The sequence below is a fragment of the Rhinatrema bivittatum genome, chromosome 12 (genome assembly GCF_901001135.1).
Source record: "Rhinatrema bivittatum chromosome 12, aRhiBiv1.1, whole genome shotgun sequence".
NCBI lineage: Eukaryota > Metazoa > Chordata > Amphibia > Gymnophiona > Rhinatrematidae > Rhinatrema > Rhinatrema bivittatum.
In genome coordinates this window covers 18,600,389-18,617,240 of record NC_042626.1, presented here as the reverse complement: position 1 = coordinate 18,617,240, position 16,852 = coordinate 18,600,389, and the positions used below count along the sequence as shown (strand labels likewise).

General features: G+C 46.0%; 1 protein-coding gene across 1 annotated transcript in view; it reads right to left on the bottom strand.

Annotated features, from left to right (window-relative positions):
• Positions 1-303: 303 nt before the first annotated feature.
• The window catches only part of GRM4 (glutamate metabotropic receptor 4), a 212,208-nt gene continuing 195,659 nt past the window's right edge, over positions 304-16,852 (bottom strand). Inside the window, exon 10 of the mRNA XM_029573595.1 lies at positions 304-673. Coding sequence (XP_029429455.1) covers positions 624-673 — 50 coding nt within the window. The 3' untranslated portion in view covers positions 304-623. The remainder of the gene's footprint in view (positions 674-16,852) is intronic.

The window sequence follows — 16,852 nt, the reverse complement described above, 5'->3', positions numbered from 1 at the left end:
ATCACATACATTGATTTACCACCTATAGAATCAGCACTGATACATGGTCTAGGGGAGGTTCACTTTAAAAGTTTTTTATTTTGTTATTTACTTTTTATTTTATTTTATTTTATCTTTGTAACACAGAAAGTCAGGCAAAAAAGATAAGGAGAAGTGTTAAACTTCAAAAATAAAATCTAAAGTCATAGGGGGAAAAGGGAGTGGGAAAAGTAAAAGGTAAAAAATGGAGAAAAGAAAATAAGACAGACAGAGAAGAAGGAATAAACAGATCAGAGGAGAATCCTCACAAGCCACAAAGAATCCCACAAGTTTAAAAAAATGAATTAAAAAAGTCAACAGTAGAAGATTTCTCTATTAACGTCTCTCTTCGTCCTCTTCCCGCTGAGCGTCGGTCCCCATAACTCACTTCTTGGCCTCTGCAGGAGGTAGGGGAGCATGATCTTGTCCTGATTTTAGGTTTCGTGTTGCCTGTAGCTGCGACGCTCCAAAGACCTCTACAACAGCCCATGGCTGTCAAACTGGGCAGGTGGCATACCTCGGAAGATTCGTAGTCATCTCTTCCCCATGCTCCCTAGAGTCACTCCTGGGAGCCCCTCAGTGCTGGGACTCAAGGGCAGCTTTGGCTAGATTGCATGATTACTGTAACTCACATAAGTTTGTTTGGTGGCCAGAGCTGGAGATAGAAAAGAAGAAAAACATCATTAACGAAAAGCCATGGAAACGCACTCTCTCTCTCTGTGACCTTGCACTGACTTTCACCTAGCTGTGTTTGGGTGGGCTGATCAGACAAAAGCTTGATCTGTCATGTCTGGAAGTGATAGATCTCCCCAAGGGAAGTATCTTATAATGATTTTATCTAAGGACTTCAGACTGAGGCAGGGACAGAAATCTGATTCCAAGCTATGTTCATTTAATGGAGGTCTACTGGCACCATGAGTGCAGTGTAAGATAAGAACTATGCAATTCAATCACAAGCACAACTTTACTGTGTATTACTGATTTTGTTACTAATGCGTGTGAGCAGAGATTGCAGGGGCAAACCAGCTACTTTTGTTTTCTGTGGATATTTCAGTAAATGAATGGATCCAGACTAAATTCCAAATAACAGAAGGACAGTTTCATCTCCATGCCATTCTTCAGTCCTAGCCATGTCAAGAGTCCCTAGGTTATTCTATATTCACAACTAGGACAGGGAATTCTTCACCATTTGTTATGCATGACCAGCACCAGGCAAGAGAGTATGAGTCACTTCTTATTCATGATCAACACAAGGCAAGAGAGTATGAGTCATTCCTTATTCATGGTCAACAAAAGAAATGACAGTATGGGTCAATCCTTACTCGTGGTCTCTACCAAGAAATGGCAAGAGATACTGGATAAATCATTACACATAACTGGCATGAGAGAAAGAGATTCGGGGGTTATTCCTCACTCCCTGCTGGGGCACGAGAAGAGATTGTAGATCATTCTATACCTGCGACTGTCACAAAGGAAGAGAATATGGGTCATAGTAATTTTAGTAAACAATAGCTTGTAGCTAACACAAGAGAAAAGGTTGGGGGGATCATTTCCAAACTGAATTCTAATACTATAATATATGGAAACCCAAAGTATTGGCCACTAGGCTACTGGACCAACCCTCAAATAATAACTTCCCAGTTGCCAGGAAAGGTAGAAAGAGAGAGAGACTAGAAGGAAGAATGACAAAAATATATGTACAGAGTAATTAAGAAAGCTAAAAAGGAAAATGAGAAAGAAAAGAAGACAGTGAATGAAGGCTGATATACATTTGTGTAGTTGGTGCAATTATCACAGAGGGCAAATGTTGCACTTCATGGTCCTGCAGAGAGAAAGTCATTGCTGTGTGAACAATCTGAGTACGCAGGCCATAATTACTATGCTTGGAGGAGGGAGGTAAGTATCGGGGACTAAAGGAATGCTAACCTCGCCTGCTCCCCTATACAAGACCAAGGACTCTGATTCAACGCGCACCTCCTGTGATAGTTTCCACTCTTGGCACCAGCACTTGAAACTCGCAGCAGCTTTGAAGCTTTTGTAATGGGTTTGAAAGGCAGCAAAGGGGAAAGTGGCAGCCCTGGAACAGGTAGGCGAAAAAAAAAGTGAATCAAGGTCTGAAGAGAGAGGGAGGGAGTGGGAGAAAAAAAAAGTACAAGAGAGGGAAGGATGGAAACAGGAGAGAGAGAGAAAATGAGTGAGGGAGAGGGATAGGAACAGAGAAAGAGAAACACAGAGAAAGGGGAGAAAAAGAAAAGGGACAGGATGGGGAGGGAGCGCAACAGTAAGACAGAAAATGAGAAAAAGGGCAGGAAAGACAAGGGGATGGAGAGGAAAAGTATAAAAGAGGGGGAAGGATAGAGGCAAGGAGGAAAAGAGGAAGGGAAGGAACAGAGAGAAAGAGGAGTGGGGAATAGGAAAAAGCCAGAGAGAGAGGAAAAAAAAGGAGGGAGGAAAAAGAGAAATGGGAAGAGGAACCCAAAGATAAAAAAAAAAGAGGAGGTGAGATGTAGGAAGCAAAGAGAAAAGGAAAATGAATGCATTATTTTCTATTTCTGGGAAAAGAGAAGAAATGGAGGGTGAGAGAGGATGGAAATAAGACAAAAGAGAGAAAGCATGGAAGGGATTTAAAGAAAGAAGGGAGCGAGAAGGTTAAAGGGAAGAGGGGACGAAAGACCAGGGTTCTAAACTCCATGGCATAGGTACGGGAACCCTCGCGAGATGAAACAAATCCGAGGCTATCGAGGCTGCTCGACTTGGCTTCTCGAAGACGGAGCAGAATTGTTCAAAGCAGCACTGGAGATCGAGCAGGATGGAGTCCTCTCACTCCCAGAGGGGAGAGGCCCAGGCCAGCACTGCCCCTTCTAGGTCATCTTGGTTTGGTGGTCGAGGAACAGAGGAGCCTGCAGCTGGAAGTGCATTCTGCACAGGTTGAGGAATCTCCGACACTGCTTGGGATCCCCAGCATACCGGGGCATTGCTGGCAGCTGAGGAACAGGCCGACTGGGCGCTGGAGGAGGTGATGGCACTGGTACAGATGGTGACAGTGTGGAAGGTGCAGTCAGAGCATCCAGGCGGTTAGTAAGATGATCCATAACTGCAGCAAGGAGCTCCAAGGTGCCCTGTTGATCCTGCAGCCTGTGTGCTATATCTGGGATGGCTTGGAGTGAGGCCAGGTCCGCCGAGTCCATGGCCTCAGCAAACTGCTGTGTCTGTGGACCCTTGGACTGAGGTGAGCTTGCCTCTATCTGCAGGGAGGAGCAGTGCAGGTTATCACTGCCAGCAGGCAGACCCAGATGAAGCAGAGACCAATCTAGAGCTTCACCTTTACCAGCTCTCATTCCCCTCAGGTTGAGCCTTTGGGTACTGGGGCTGGCAGAACTTAGGCGAAGGTCTCTGGAGATGGCTAGAGTTGGGGTCCAGAGGCAGGCTATGGTCAGAGGCAGGCAGGCAGCAGCAGGTGTAGCGAGAGTCCAGGCAAGGGTCGAAGCAGGCAGCGTTCAGACACAGTGAGAGTCCAAGCAAGGGTTGGATAGGGCTGAGACAAGCTGGGCAGGCTAGGCAGATGAAGGCTGGAACAAGCTGGGCAGACGAAGGCAGGAAGCAACACACACTACAGGACGTAGCTGGATCTGTTGCTGAGGCAGGTGCATCAGGGAAGCTGCCCTTACATAGGATGAAGACTGTGATGTCATCAGCAGGGGCCACGAGGACTTTCCCTTCTCTTTAAGAATGCCGGTGTTGGGTGTGCACATGCCTAAGGGGAGCAGTGCAAGGCAGGAGCTGGCAGCATCCCTCTGTATGGTGCCCAGCAGCCTCTCACCAGGGGAAGAGTCAGCAGAGAGAGCGGCGGCCAGCCAAGCCACAGAGATTAGAGCAGAGGCTTGTGGGGGCAGTCCATGAGCCATCGAATGTAACAGTAGACTTCTTTCTGTTTCGTTTTTTCATTTCATTTTTCTCCTTTTGTTTTTCTGATTTACTGTATTAATGGTTTTAACTTGCATTAAATGGTTTTGGCATGCATTAAAACCCATTTAATGGGCCATAAATCTCGAAATGAATTGAAATGACCTTTGTTCATTATGAAAATGTTACAAAATGAAACAACAAATGTTTGTTGTTGTTTGTGTGTCTTTTCAAAATAAAAATGCATCCCTAAGAGGAAGCTATTCTGGAGATTGGAAGAAAAATGATATACTAGGTAAGAAATTGGTTGAGCAACAGGACTTTTGAGGTTCAATCTGGTTAAGGATCATTGACCAACGTTATACACAGGGATCAGTGTAGGCTCTGGAATCTTCATTGTCTTTATAAGTAACACTGGATAAAGTAGTGTGGTTAGCATGTTAGTTCACTTGAATGCACATAAGTAAACGTCATCAAACAAAAATATATAAGGTGATGGCTTTTTATCGGACTAACAATGCATTTCTTGACAAATTTTCGGGGACTACACTTCATCAGAATGAAACAAAATGAATAGGTCAGAGTAAAATATGATATTGCCAGAAAATACACATGAATTTTAGAACAAAAAAGGGTGTCACCAAAGAATCCCTTGCATCAGAGTCTTTGCAGATGCTGGATATATGACGTCAGACAGAGAGAATAAGAGAAGAAAGTACTGTTGCCGGATATGCCCCAGTGGGAGGTGTCTTCTCAGGAGCAATACTTTCACAAAACTCATCAGCCCACTTTGATTCATTTTCTTTCTCTCAGTCATCTGTCCTAGGAGGGTGGCTGAGGATCAAAAGATGGGTGCTTGGGCCCTCATGACTTGGAAGCAGCTTGGGTCCAGGAAGTCATGCAAGCAAGAGTGGACCAGAAGGGAGTTAATTCCATGCTCCTCCTGTTTCACTGAAGATGGATTAATGTAGCTAACAGAGTGCAGTTTCAAGCCAGAGTCAGAGAAAGAATAGCTGAGCTTGGAAAACTACTTCTGAGTTACTTCTTACTGGAAGAGTCAGCAGGCTCATCTTAACTGGTCTACAGAGGATCTGGACACCAGAAAGCAGGAACCACTAAGGGGAATGCCCAAGAGAGTCCATTTCTGAGGCGTGCCTACTTACTAAGATGTGGTGGGTGAAGAAAACTCCTTGATTTGGGTGAAGATTTTCATTGATGCTGATATTCGGACAGTTTTTGTTTCTGCATGGATTGTACCATAACTAAATTTATTTATAAATGATCTGGAAAGAAATACGACGAGTGAGATAATCAAATTTGCAGATGACACAAAATTGTTCAGAGTAGTTAAATCACAAGCAGATTGTGATAAATTGTAGGAAGACCTTGTGAGACTGGAAAATTGGGCATCCAAATGGCAGATGAAATTTAATGTGGATAAGTGCAAGGGGATGCATATAGGGAAAAATAACCCATGCTATAATTACACAATGTTGGGTTCCATATTAGGTGCTACAACCCAAGAAAGAGATCTCGGTGTCATAGTGGATAACACATTGAAATCGTTGGTTCAATGTGCTGTGGCAGTCAAAAAAGCAAACAGAATGTTGGGAATTATTAGAAAGGGAATGGTGAATAAAATGGAAAATGTCATACTGCCTCTGTATCGCTCCATGGTGAAGACCGCACCTTGAATACTGTGTACAATTCTGGTCACCGCATCTCAAAAAAGATATAATTGCGATGGAGAAGGTACAGAGAAGGGCTACCAAAATGATAAGGGGAATGGAACAACTCCCCTATGAGGAAAGACTAAAGAGGTTAGGACTTTTCAGCTTGGAGAAGAGACGACTGAGGGGGGATATGATAGAGATGTTTAAAATCATGAGAGGTCTAGAATGGGTAGATGTGAATCGGTTATTTACTCTTTCGGATAGTAGAAAGATTAGGGGGCACTCCATGAAGTTAGCATGGGGCACATTTAAAACTAATCGGAGAAAGTTCTTTTTTACTCAACGCACAATTAAACCCTGGAATTTGTTGCCAGAGGATGTGGTTAGTGCAGTTAGTATAGCGGTGTTTAAAAAAGGATTGGATAAGTTCTTGGAGGAGAAGTCCATTACCTGCTATTAAGTTCACTTAGAGAATAGCAACTGCCATTAGCAATGGTAACATGGAATAGACTTAGTTTTTGCGTAATTGCCAGGTTCTTATGGCCTGGATTGGCCACAGTTGGAAACAGGATACTGGGCTTGATGGACCCTTGGTCTGACCCAGTATGGCATTTTCTTATGTTCTTATGTTCTTAAATGTACTTTAATACAAAATAATTAATTTGCAACGTGTTAACCAGCAAAAGATTTTTTTTTTCTTAATAACCCCAGAACTGCTATGTTGTTTGATATTTTTCCCCATACTGGGGCTTTGCCAAATGGACCTTCTAAGCCTAAGGGCCTTGAAAGGCTTTTGCTTTCCCCTATGCCAGGAAAGAACCTAAGGAAGCAAGAGGTATTTGCTTGCCCAGTGATCCTGAATTTACCGTCACGTCCCACTAGCCACCAGGGGACGGGGGCTACTAACACATCATAACAGTGTGAAGAGGGGAAAAAGCTAGATATGTTAGCGTGATAAGAAGGGGACAGAAGGCAGTCAGATTATTTCTGGAACTGAGTTAAAATGCATTTTAACTTCAAATGCTTTCCATTCCTGGATTATTCTGAATTTACCTTTTAAGACTCCTGATCATAAAGTCTCTGAGGCAGAGATCTGGCCCTGAAAAATGTCCAGATTCCAACGCCTTTTCCTGGAAGTGCTGACTTGTTCTTCTCTGTGATGCCAGCCCATATCACAGGACCTCACGTTACCCACATGGGAAAAACATCATTAGAAGAGCCTATTCCTGCTCCTCCTCAACGTAATATATTGGTATTCAATGCGGAAAACGTGGAGAGGGATGCTACATTAGCAACGGCAAAACAGGTCAGAAGCTGAAGGCAAGAATAAACCTATACAGACACAAAATTATAGATCTCAAAGAAGAGCAAATCAGCCCTTCCAGGGGGGCGGCGGGGATGGAAACTGGACCCCAGACCACTACTTCAGTGACCTTATGATCAGGATACTAAAAGATAAAATCAGTCATTCCAGGAACAAAAGACATTTGCCATTAACATGATCAGACACTTCAGATCTGAATTAAAAGGACTTAACAAAGACTTGGGTTTTTGGTTTGGTTTTTTTTTTTTTTAACTCATTTCCACAAATAAATCTACTGCCTCTCTGTCCCATGCTTATCACTCTAACACATCAACTGCCACCCCCCCCCTCCCCCAATCTGTGATTCACTTGCATTTTCTGGTGTTGTCATCACATTTCCTCTGAAATGCTCTGAGAAAGGAATTGTTAGCTCACATAAGCAGTCAAAAATGTTTTAAAAGGTATCACCTTATCTATTGGCGAGGCCCTCTAAGTCTCTACTAGGTGCCCCTTGTCTAAGCCCTGGGGTTATGAGAGAGGTGCACCTCCTCTGAGGCTTGCTGAAATGGTGAATACAGAGCCGAGCTTCCCAAACTGGGGGGGTCACAAAATCGTCAGCTGAGGTCACAAGTAGTATAAATTAGGTGGAACCTGTGAGCCAGAAGGCATTCAAAGGCCCTGCCCTTGCATGAGTTTATAAGGAGGACCCATGAGCTGGCACTAGCTCACCAGCCCCTAGTTGATTTTCATTACTACTGCTGCTGCTTGCAGATCACAGTCATACTTGAGAGCAGCCATGAGGGGAGGGCCGCGTGTGCACAGGCCGATGGAGATTGCCACTGTTCCTCTATCCTCGCCCACCACTGAACTTACCCAACAGAAAAATATTCATAGCAAAAATGACATGAGGCGGGTGGCACCTTATAGACTAACAAATTTATTGAGGCACAGAGTCCATGTAGTCAGATACACAAAGTGATGTACAGAAGTAGATAAAATGTATGGGGGGGGGGGGGGGGGGAGGTATAGAACAAAGCGAAGGCATTGTGTGGAAATAAGATAATAGTTTTATAGTCCAGAGTCCTGACAACTGAGAAAAATGTTGCCCTTATCAGGCTTCCCTCTCTTCCCACCAGTTATTATCCACCTTTGGCCCCCCCCAAAAAATGCTAATCCTGGCCAGATGGATGCTTAGAGGAGGGATTGTTTGAAGGAAGAGATGGGATGCAGGAGGGCTTGAGGGTTGGATCAGCTGGAGAAGGTGAGATGGGAGAGGGAGTTATAAGAAAGGAAGCTGGAGGTGAGAAGTGATCAGCTGGGGGAATGTGAAAGAAGGTTGGAGGGGTGGAAATGAGACTGGGGGTGAGAGAGGAGGGGACGACAGAGGATCAGTTGGTTGTTATAAGAAGGGCTTTGGGTGAGAGAGGATCAACTGGGGGATGTGAAAAGGACTGGAAGGGGTCAGAGAGCGGGGATGGGCTGTATAGGAGAGAGCATCTCTGAGATGTAAGAGGGGATCAGCTGGAGGGCAGAGGTTGAGAGGAAGGGATATTAAGAGAGGAGGTACTTTGGAGGGGTGGAGGGTAAAAGAGAAGACTGACTAAAGAGGATCAACTGGAGAGCAGTAAGAGTGAAAATGGAGGGATTGCTGGAGGGGCACCATTTGCTTACTAATTTGTTTTGGTTGTGTGCTGTCATGTGAATTTCCAAGTGCTAAAATGAGATCGCACTGGCTGAGAGCATAGGAGACCCTGCTACAGAGAGTAGTGTGGCATTTTGGGGTTCGCTTTTGAAGTAGAAGGAGCTGTTTCTTTTCGTCTCTTGCTTAGGCCTCGCTGCCCTACAGCCTTGGAGAAAGAGGAAGGTGTTCCCTGCCTGGAAGGGGTTGCCTCCGGTTTTTCGATACCGTGAACTGTTTTCTTTTTTTGTCGTTTCTGGAATTTTTCTTCCTCTTTTTGTGAATCCCTGGTCCTGGCTAGAGGAGTGAAAGGGGCCCTGCCTCAGGGGGGCAGGGGTAGAGAAGACCTGCGGTCTTTTCTCACAACCAGTGGAGGGATCGGGGTGACTTGCCACTGGAGTTTTGAGAAGATTTTGGTTGGGTCCTTTTTCTCTTGACTTGGGAAGGAAATTAGAGGCCACCTTTCCTTGCCCCCAGGGGTTGGGGAAAGAGAAGATCTGGTTTGCCCCAGGACCTTTTGGCCAGAGAGATCCAGCTAAGCAGTTTGAAGAGGAGAGCAGGAGTAAGAAGTTTGGGCATCTGAAACATGGGACAAAGACTAATTTTTTGAAAATCTGGAGAGTCATCTGGGACCTCAGATAGTTTTAGGGAGGGGAATCTGCCACTGCATTAGGATACTCCCACCCACCTGGAGCCACTTCTCTTTCCAAACCTTGGAGGGTAAGCAAATCTCAGGACCTTGTGCTAAGGAATATTTCCACAGAGAGAGAGAGGGGGAGAGAAGAATCCTTTTATGGAACTAGATCAGTCTGGGTATGGATGCAAGCGACCTCTGCCTGATCCATTCAGTGCACCCACACTTAAGTCATCAGTAACACACGGAGAAGGGATTCCACCTGTATGCCTTATGTCTTGAAGATCATCTTTCCTCCCCAGTCAAAAGGATCCACACCCCAGGGTGAAAAGACTAGTGATTGTATAATTGGGACTTAGCCCCGGGGACTGTCTGTGTGGTCCCTGCCCATTTCAGTCAGGACCCTGAATTGGGACTACTGTATTTTATATTTGTTTGACCTTTCTTTCCATTAGGCAACTTTGGGAAAGGTTGGAAGGAAAAGTTCCTGTTTGCAGATGATATGAAAATTTGCAACACAGTAGAGATACCAGAGAGGGTAAATAAGTAAAAAAAAACTGGAAACCTGGACAAAGGTACAGGAATAACACAAAAGTCAAAACATCATGCATTTGGGAATATAGCAATCCAAGTGCCAAATACCATTTTGGAGGTGAAGAACTAGCAATCACTAAACAGGAAAGAGATCTGGGGGTCATCATCTCCAAGCATGAGATAAGTAAATGTGAGAGATACTGTAGATTTTTTGAGGTGACTCAATTATGAATGCATATGATGGATGTGCAAATGGTCAGTAGCCAGGGTTGAAGCATTTGACGATTGGCACTACTGCTCACAAGTTTCAAAAACCCCATTTTGTGATTCAAAGTAGCCAGTCAGTGTGATAAAGCATTAGGGATTTCTAATACTGTACCTCGGTGCATAAAATGAGATGTCACTAGAAGAAAGAGGGAAGTAATATTACCTCTCTACAGGTCTCTAGTGAGGCCCCACCTTGAGAAATGTGTTGTGTGCTGGAGATCACATCTACAGAAGGATATTAACAAGCTACAGCAGGACTTCTCAAACCTGTCCTGGTAAAGACACTCGGGTTTTCAGATAACTTAATGCATATGCATGAGATAGATTTGTGTGCATTGGAGGCCTAGCATATGCAAATTTCTGTCATGCGTATTCCTTGTGGACACCCTGAAAACCCAACTGTCTATAGTGTCACCAGAGCAGGTTCGGGAAGCCCCGAGGTAGAGGCAATTCATAGAAGGGCTGCCAAAATAATGCAGGTGTGTGGCCTGCATTATAAGCTATACACAGAAGATATTAATGTGACTGATTGTAGATAAGGGTGCTTGGTCCTTTCTTGGCCTTTTAGGGACTTCTCCATTGGGGAGAAGGTGATTTAATGATCATTGCAGGAAATTTAATCCTGGTTTTCCCAAACACTTAACACTTTTACAGTGCTACTCAACATACGCAGTGCTGTACAGAAACATATAAGAGACGGTCCCTGCCTCAGTAGAGCTTACAATCTACTCAAGACAAACATACAAGGCAAAAGAGACTTTGGGAATTTAATTTATTAAAACAATGGTTAAAAAATGATTGAGGCTGTAATTGGACAATCAGGCTTAAGATTTAAAAGCAACATCAAAAAGGTGGGTTTTTAGATGGAATTTAAATAAAGCATGAGAGGGGGCATGATACAGCAGCTCAGGAAGTTTATTCCAAGCACATGGTGCAGCCGCGTAGAAAGAACGGAGTCAGGAATTGATGGTACAGAAGAAGGGCATAGATAGGAATGACTTGCCTGATGAGCAGAGTAGACAAGGAGAGTTGTAGAGAGAGATAAGGGAGGAGAGATAGTGAGGAGCTGCAGAGTGAAGGCTCTTGTAGGTGAATAAGAGGAGTTTGATGTGTATGCGGGAATAGATGGGGAGCTAATGTTGTGACTTGAGAAGAGGGGTTATATAGGTGTAGCAGCTTTAGCAAGGCATATGTCGCACAGCTGGATTTTGGATTGTAGTGGAGCGAGATGGCTCATTGGGAGACCTGTGAGGAGCAGGTTGCAACAGTCTAAGCAGGAGGTGATGAGACAGTGGATAAACTTTCTGGTGATGTGTTCAGAAAGGAAGGGACGGACTTTGGTGGTGATACAGAGAAAGAAATGGCATATTTTAGTAGTGTTTTAGATATGTAAAGAGAAGGAGAGCGAGGCGTCAAAGCTGACACCAAGGATACGGGCTAATGGGACTGGGAGGATTATAGTGTTATTTACAGAAAGGAGGAATGATGGGGGGAGTGGGCTTGGGGGAGGCGGGGAGATAAGGAGCTCTTTCTTGGCGGTGCAGAGTGTCAGATAAGCATGGTGAGACCCAGGACTGGATTCTTGATGAAATATTTGGTGTACAAAGGTAAATCTGGGAATTAACAGCATAAAAGATGGTAATGAAAGCCATGAGAGGAAATCAGAGCACCCAGGGAATTAGTATATAGTAAGAAGAGAAGAGGGCCCAGGCTGGAGCCCTGAGGCACACAATTGATAGTGAGATGGCAATAGAGGAGGATCCGGCAGAGGAAACACTATCGGACCGATACAGTATAGTGCGCTCCGGTGGAGCACACTGTTAGCCCAGGTTTGGATGTGTGTTTTCGACGTGCTAGCTTTACCCTTTATACAGTAAGGGGTAATAGCGCATCGAAAACGCGCGTCCAACCCCCCCGAAACTAATAGCGCCCGCAACATGCAAATGCAAGCCGCACATTTTACTTTCAGAAATTAACGCTTGCCGGCACCGGGAAAGTGCCGGGAAAGTGCCTCCGACTTAATATCATAGCGATATTAAGTCGGAGGCCCCAAAATTTAAAAAAAATCAAAAATTAGAAAAAGAAATTTTTTTAATCAGCCGGCGGCCCGCGGGTCGGAAGATGGATGCTCAATTTAGCCGGCATCCGTTTTCCGAACCTGTGGCTGTCAGAGGGCTCGAGAACCGACGCCGGAAAAATTGAGCGTCGGCTGTCAAACCCGCTGACAGCCGCCGCTCCTGTCAAAAAGGAGGCCTCTTTTTACCACGGGCCCTAATTTGCATCTTCTCCCCCTGAATCGCATGCCGGGAGAGCGAGCGCCCACTCTCCCGCGACTTTTACTGAATTGGCCCGTAAAAGTGTGATGGAAGAGGTAAGAAGAGAACCAAGGCAGGACAGAGCTCCAAAATCCAAGCGAGGACAGAATATCAAAAAATAGAAATAAATAAGCCAAGCCTTAAGAGAGAATAAAGGAGCTAAAGAAGGGAAAGGGAAGATATGATAGAACTATTCAAATATCAGGCAGGCTGCAGCTAAGCAGCAGAAGGTGGAATTTTCCCGAGCATGAAACGCTGAAGCTTAAGGGCTCACCACATGAAGCAGGAGGGAGAGATGCTCCAAGGGAATATAAGAAAAGACTTTTTCACTGAGATGCATGGAACAGGATTACAGTAACGGTTTTAGGAGCCAAAACAGTGGAAGAATTCAAGCTTGCATGGGGCAAACACAAAAGGGACGTTAATTGTGGAGGGAGGGAGAAGTCCATAGATCAAGTAAGACTGGTGAGAGCGTATCAGGGACTGACTTCTCCCCAACCTGTTCAGCAGAGCGTTTTTCGATTTTGGCCAGACTGAAAGACAATTACTGTACATTTAACTTACGTTTTGCAGCTCTTAAAAAAAAAAAAAGTCTTGCACTCTGATGTTGCTGCTTTCCTCGCAGGCGCTGTGAATGCCTCTTTATCTGAGGGACTGTATCCACCTGCGCTAAAATCTGCTGTGTCGTGAGCCCTGTTTTAAAAATACCTAACTCAGATATTCTGGCCCCACACGGCTATCAACCAAACTCCTCTTTACCTCTCTTATCCAAAGAAATAGAAAAAATAGTGCTTGCTCAACTCCAGGATTACGCCGAGGATCACTGTGTGCTACAGCATTTCCAATTTGGTTTCCGCCCTCATCCTAGCGCTGGATTTCTGCTGTTGGATAGCCTTGATGCCCTTAGTCATGGATCTGATAAAGGATCCTGTTTTTGGCTCATGCTCCTTCATATGCCTTCAGCGTTTGGCGCTGTGCACCATGAGCTGCTGCTTGCTCGTTCAGGATCCCCCTTGGGGGATCTGATCTACGGATTATTCATGGTTCATATCCTTTCTATTGGAATGCTCATTTAGAATCAGAAGTGGAGACAGCTTTTCAGACGTTTACCCCCTATCCATTGGCATACTTCAAGGATCTTCTCTATCTGCAACACTGTTTAATATTTACCTGGCACCACTCTGTCCCATGTTGTCTGTTACTTTACTTTCTTAATATATATTGTATGTAGTAATCTTCTGCTGTCCTCTGTTACCCACTGAGATTTGTGGATCAGCAGGCTACAAATTGTTTAAATAAACAAATAAATAAATAAGGCAGATACAAATGAGCAGACCGGGTGGGTCTGGTGATCCTTTTCTGTTGACAGCTTCTATGTTTCTAATGTACCATTCAGACACACCTCAGCTTTTGTTGCCTAGCTCAACATTGGCAAACCCCAGACCTCGAATTCCGGAGGCAGGTCTGGTTTTCAGAATAGCAAATCTATGTGGGTTATCCCTGGATCAAATGCATGCAAGTACATGCAGCTTGTTCATTGTAGAAATCCTGAAAGCCAGATCTGTTTGTGGCACTCAAGGACCAGCGTTTGCCATCTCCGTCCCAGCTAATTTACCTTCTTCCTATCTCCTGCTCTTATAACGATTATGCTGTGGTTATGATTCATGTGCCTAACTTTGGCACCATGCGTGATGTCTCTTATAGCTTAAGAGATGGCATTTTGCACCGGTTGAGAAAGGTAATTGCAAGGTGCATTTTATCTGTTCCACACGATACGTAAAAATGTCTTATTCCATAAGACACGTTACTGACAGTAACCTATGAAATGTTATAGAGTAACATCCTAATGAATTTTGCATGGCTTGTACAATCATCCCTATTCCAATAAAAAATAAAAATGGGGAACATTGAGGCTGAAAATGCAGCAGGAGATTGCAGCAAAATGCAGAACAGCGTGCAGGCAGTTTGGGCGATGAGGGAGGGTATAGGGAATGAGTGAAAAATCCGAATACCACTTGCTAGAATAACTTGAAAGGGGAGGGATGGAGGGAGAGATTAGGGCCTGCCAGGTTTACTGCACTGCTGACTAATGAAGCTTATTGAAGTTCTCAGGCAGAGTTATACTTGGATAACAATTAGATGGCGCCCGGTAAATGAGACCTGACAGGGCTATTTGTTAGCCGCAATGTTTCTCTCACAGATCTGCTCGGCAATCAGGCCCTGTCAATTATTTATTCTGTTGTTTATTTAAAGGTACGTGACCTGCAAGCCACCACAGTGAGAACTGGCCCTTCCAGGCTGCTCATGACTGCTCTCGCCGGCAGAGTCACCTGCCCCCGCGGTACAAAAACCACCTTTAGTTCTCTGATTGTCTCCCCTCGGAGCCTGCCTAAAGGGACTCCCAGCACAGAGCCACAGGCCCAGCCTTAAGCTGCTTCTGTTGCCATTTACCTTTGCGGATCTGGCTTCATATTTGGCAGGGCTTGCAGGTGCAATGGATTTGATGACAACCCCCCCCCCCCCCCCCCCCCCGGTTCAAGGTTCTTGCTAGTATTACAGAACCAGGCCAGGGACGGATTTAAGAGTTTGGCGCCCTTTGGCAGGGTTGGAGAGAGGAAGGTGGGGGATGTCCGTCGTCGTCGTGCCCCCCAGCATCCCCCAAAGTCCCAGAGTGCTATAACATTCCCCTTTGAAGTGGATTGCTAGAGCTGGCTCCTCCTTGGCACAGTTGCACTCCTCTTTGGCCTGGGCATTTGGCACCTTCAAAATTTGGCACCCTAGGCAATTGCCTATGCTGCCTGTGCCTAAATCCAGGTCTGAACCAGGCATGCAGATGCAAAGAGCTTTGCAGAGCAGGACTGAGGAGCGTTAGCAGAGCTGTATCTGTGTGTATGGAGTCTCAGCACTGGAATAGCAGGGGGTGCTGCAGGGCAGGACTGAGGTGCATTAGCAGAACAGCAGGGGGTGCTGCAGAGCAGGACTGAGGTGCATTAGCAGAGCTGTATCTATGTGTATGGAGTCTCAGCACTGGAATAGCAGGGGGTGCTGCAGGGCAGGACTGAGGTGCGTTAGCAGAGCTGTATCTATGTGTATGGAGTCTCAGCACTGGAATAGCAGGGGGTGCTGCAGGGCAGGACTGAGGTGCGTTAGCAGAGCTGTATCTGTGTGTATGGAGTCTCAGCACTGGAATAGCAGGGGGGTGCTGCAGAGCAGGACTGAGGTGCGTTAGCAGAGCTGTATCTGTGTGTATGGAGTCTCAGCACTGGAATTGCAGGGGGTGCTGCAGAGCAGGACTGAGGTGCATTAGCAGAGCTGTATCTGTGTGTATGGAGTCTCAGCACTGGAATTGCAGGGGGTGCTGCAGAGCAGGACTGAGGTGCGTTGGCAGAGCTGTATCTGTGTGTATGGAGTCTCAGCGCTGGAATTGCAGGGGGTGCTGCAGGGCAGGACTGAGGTGCATTAGCAGAGCTGTATCTCTGTGTATGGAGTCTCAGCGCTGGAATAGCAGGGAGTGCTGCAGGGCAGGACTGAGGTGCGTTAGCAGAGCTGTATCTGTGTGTATGGAGTCTTAGCACTGGAATAGCAGGGGGTGCTGCAGGGCAGGACTGAGGTGCGTTAGCAGAGCTGTATCTGTGTGTATGGAGTCTCAGCGCTGGAATAGCAGGGGGTGCTGCAGGGCAGGACTGAGGTGCGTTAGCAGAGCTGTATCTGTGTGTATGGAGTCTCAGCACTGGAATTGCAGGGGGTGCTGCAGAGCAGGACTGAGGTGCGTTGGCAGAGCTGTATCTGTGTGTATGGAGTCTCAGCGCTGGAATTGCAGGGAGTGCTGCAGAGCAGGACTGAGGTGCATTAGCAGAGCTGTATCTGTGTGTATGGAGTCTCAGCACTGGAATTGCAGGGGGTGCTGCAGAGCAGGACTGAGGTGCGTTGGCAGAGCTGTATCTGTGTGTATGGAGTCTCAGCGCTGGAATAGCAGGGGGTGCTGCAGGGCAGGACTGAGGTGCGTTAGCAGAGCTGTATCTGTGTGTATGGAGTCTCAGCGCTGGAATAGCAGGGGGTGCTGCAGGGCAGGACTGAGGTGCGTTAGCAGAGCTGTATCTGTGTGTATGGAGTCTCAGCACTGGAATTGCAGGGGGTGCTGCAGAGCAGGACTGAGGTGCGTTAGCAGAGCTGTATCTGTGTGTATGGAGTCTCAGCACTGGAATTGCAGGGAGTGCTGCAGAGCAGGACTGAGGTGCGTTAGCAGAGCTGTATCTGTGTGTATGGAGTCTCAGCACTGGAATTGCAGGGAGTGCTGCAGAGCAGGACTGAGGTGCGTTAGCAGAGCTGTATCTGTGTGTATGGAGTCTCAGCGCTGGAATTGCAGGGGGTGCTGCAGAGCAGGACTGAGGTGCGTTAGCAGAGCTGTATCTGTGTGTATGGAGTCTCAGCACTGGAATTGCAGGGAGTGCTGCAGAGCAGGACTGAGGTGCGTTAGCAGAGCTGTATCTGTGTGTATGGAGTCTCAGCACTGGAATTGCAGGGGGT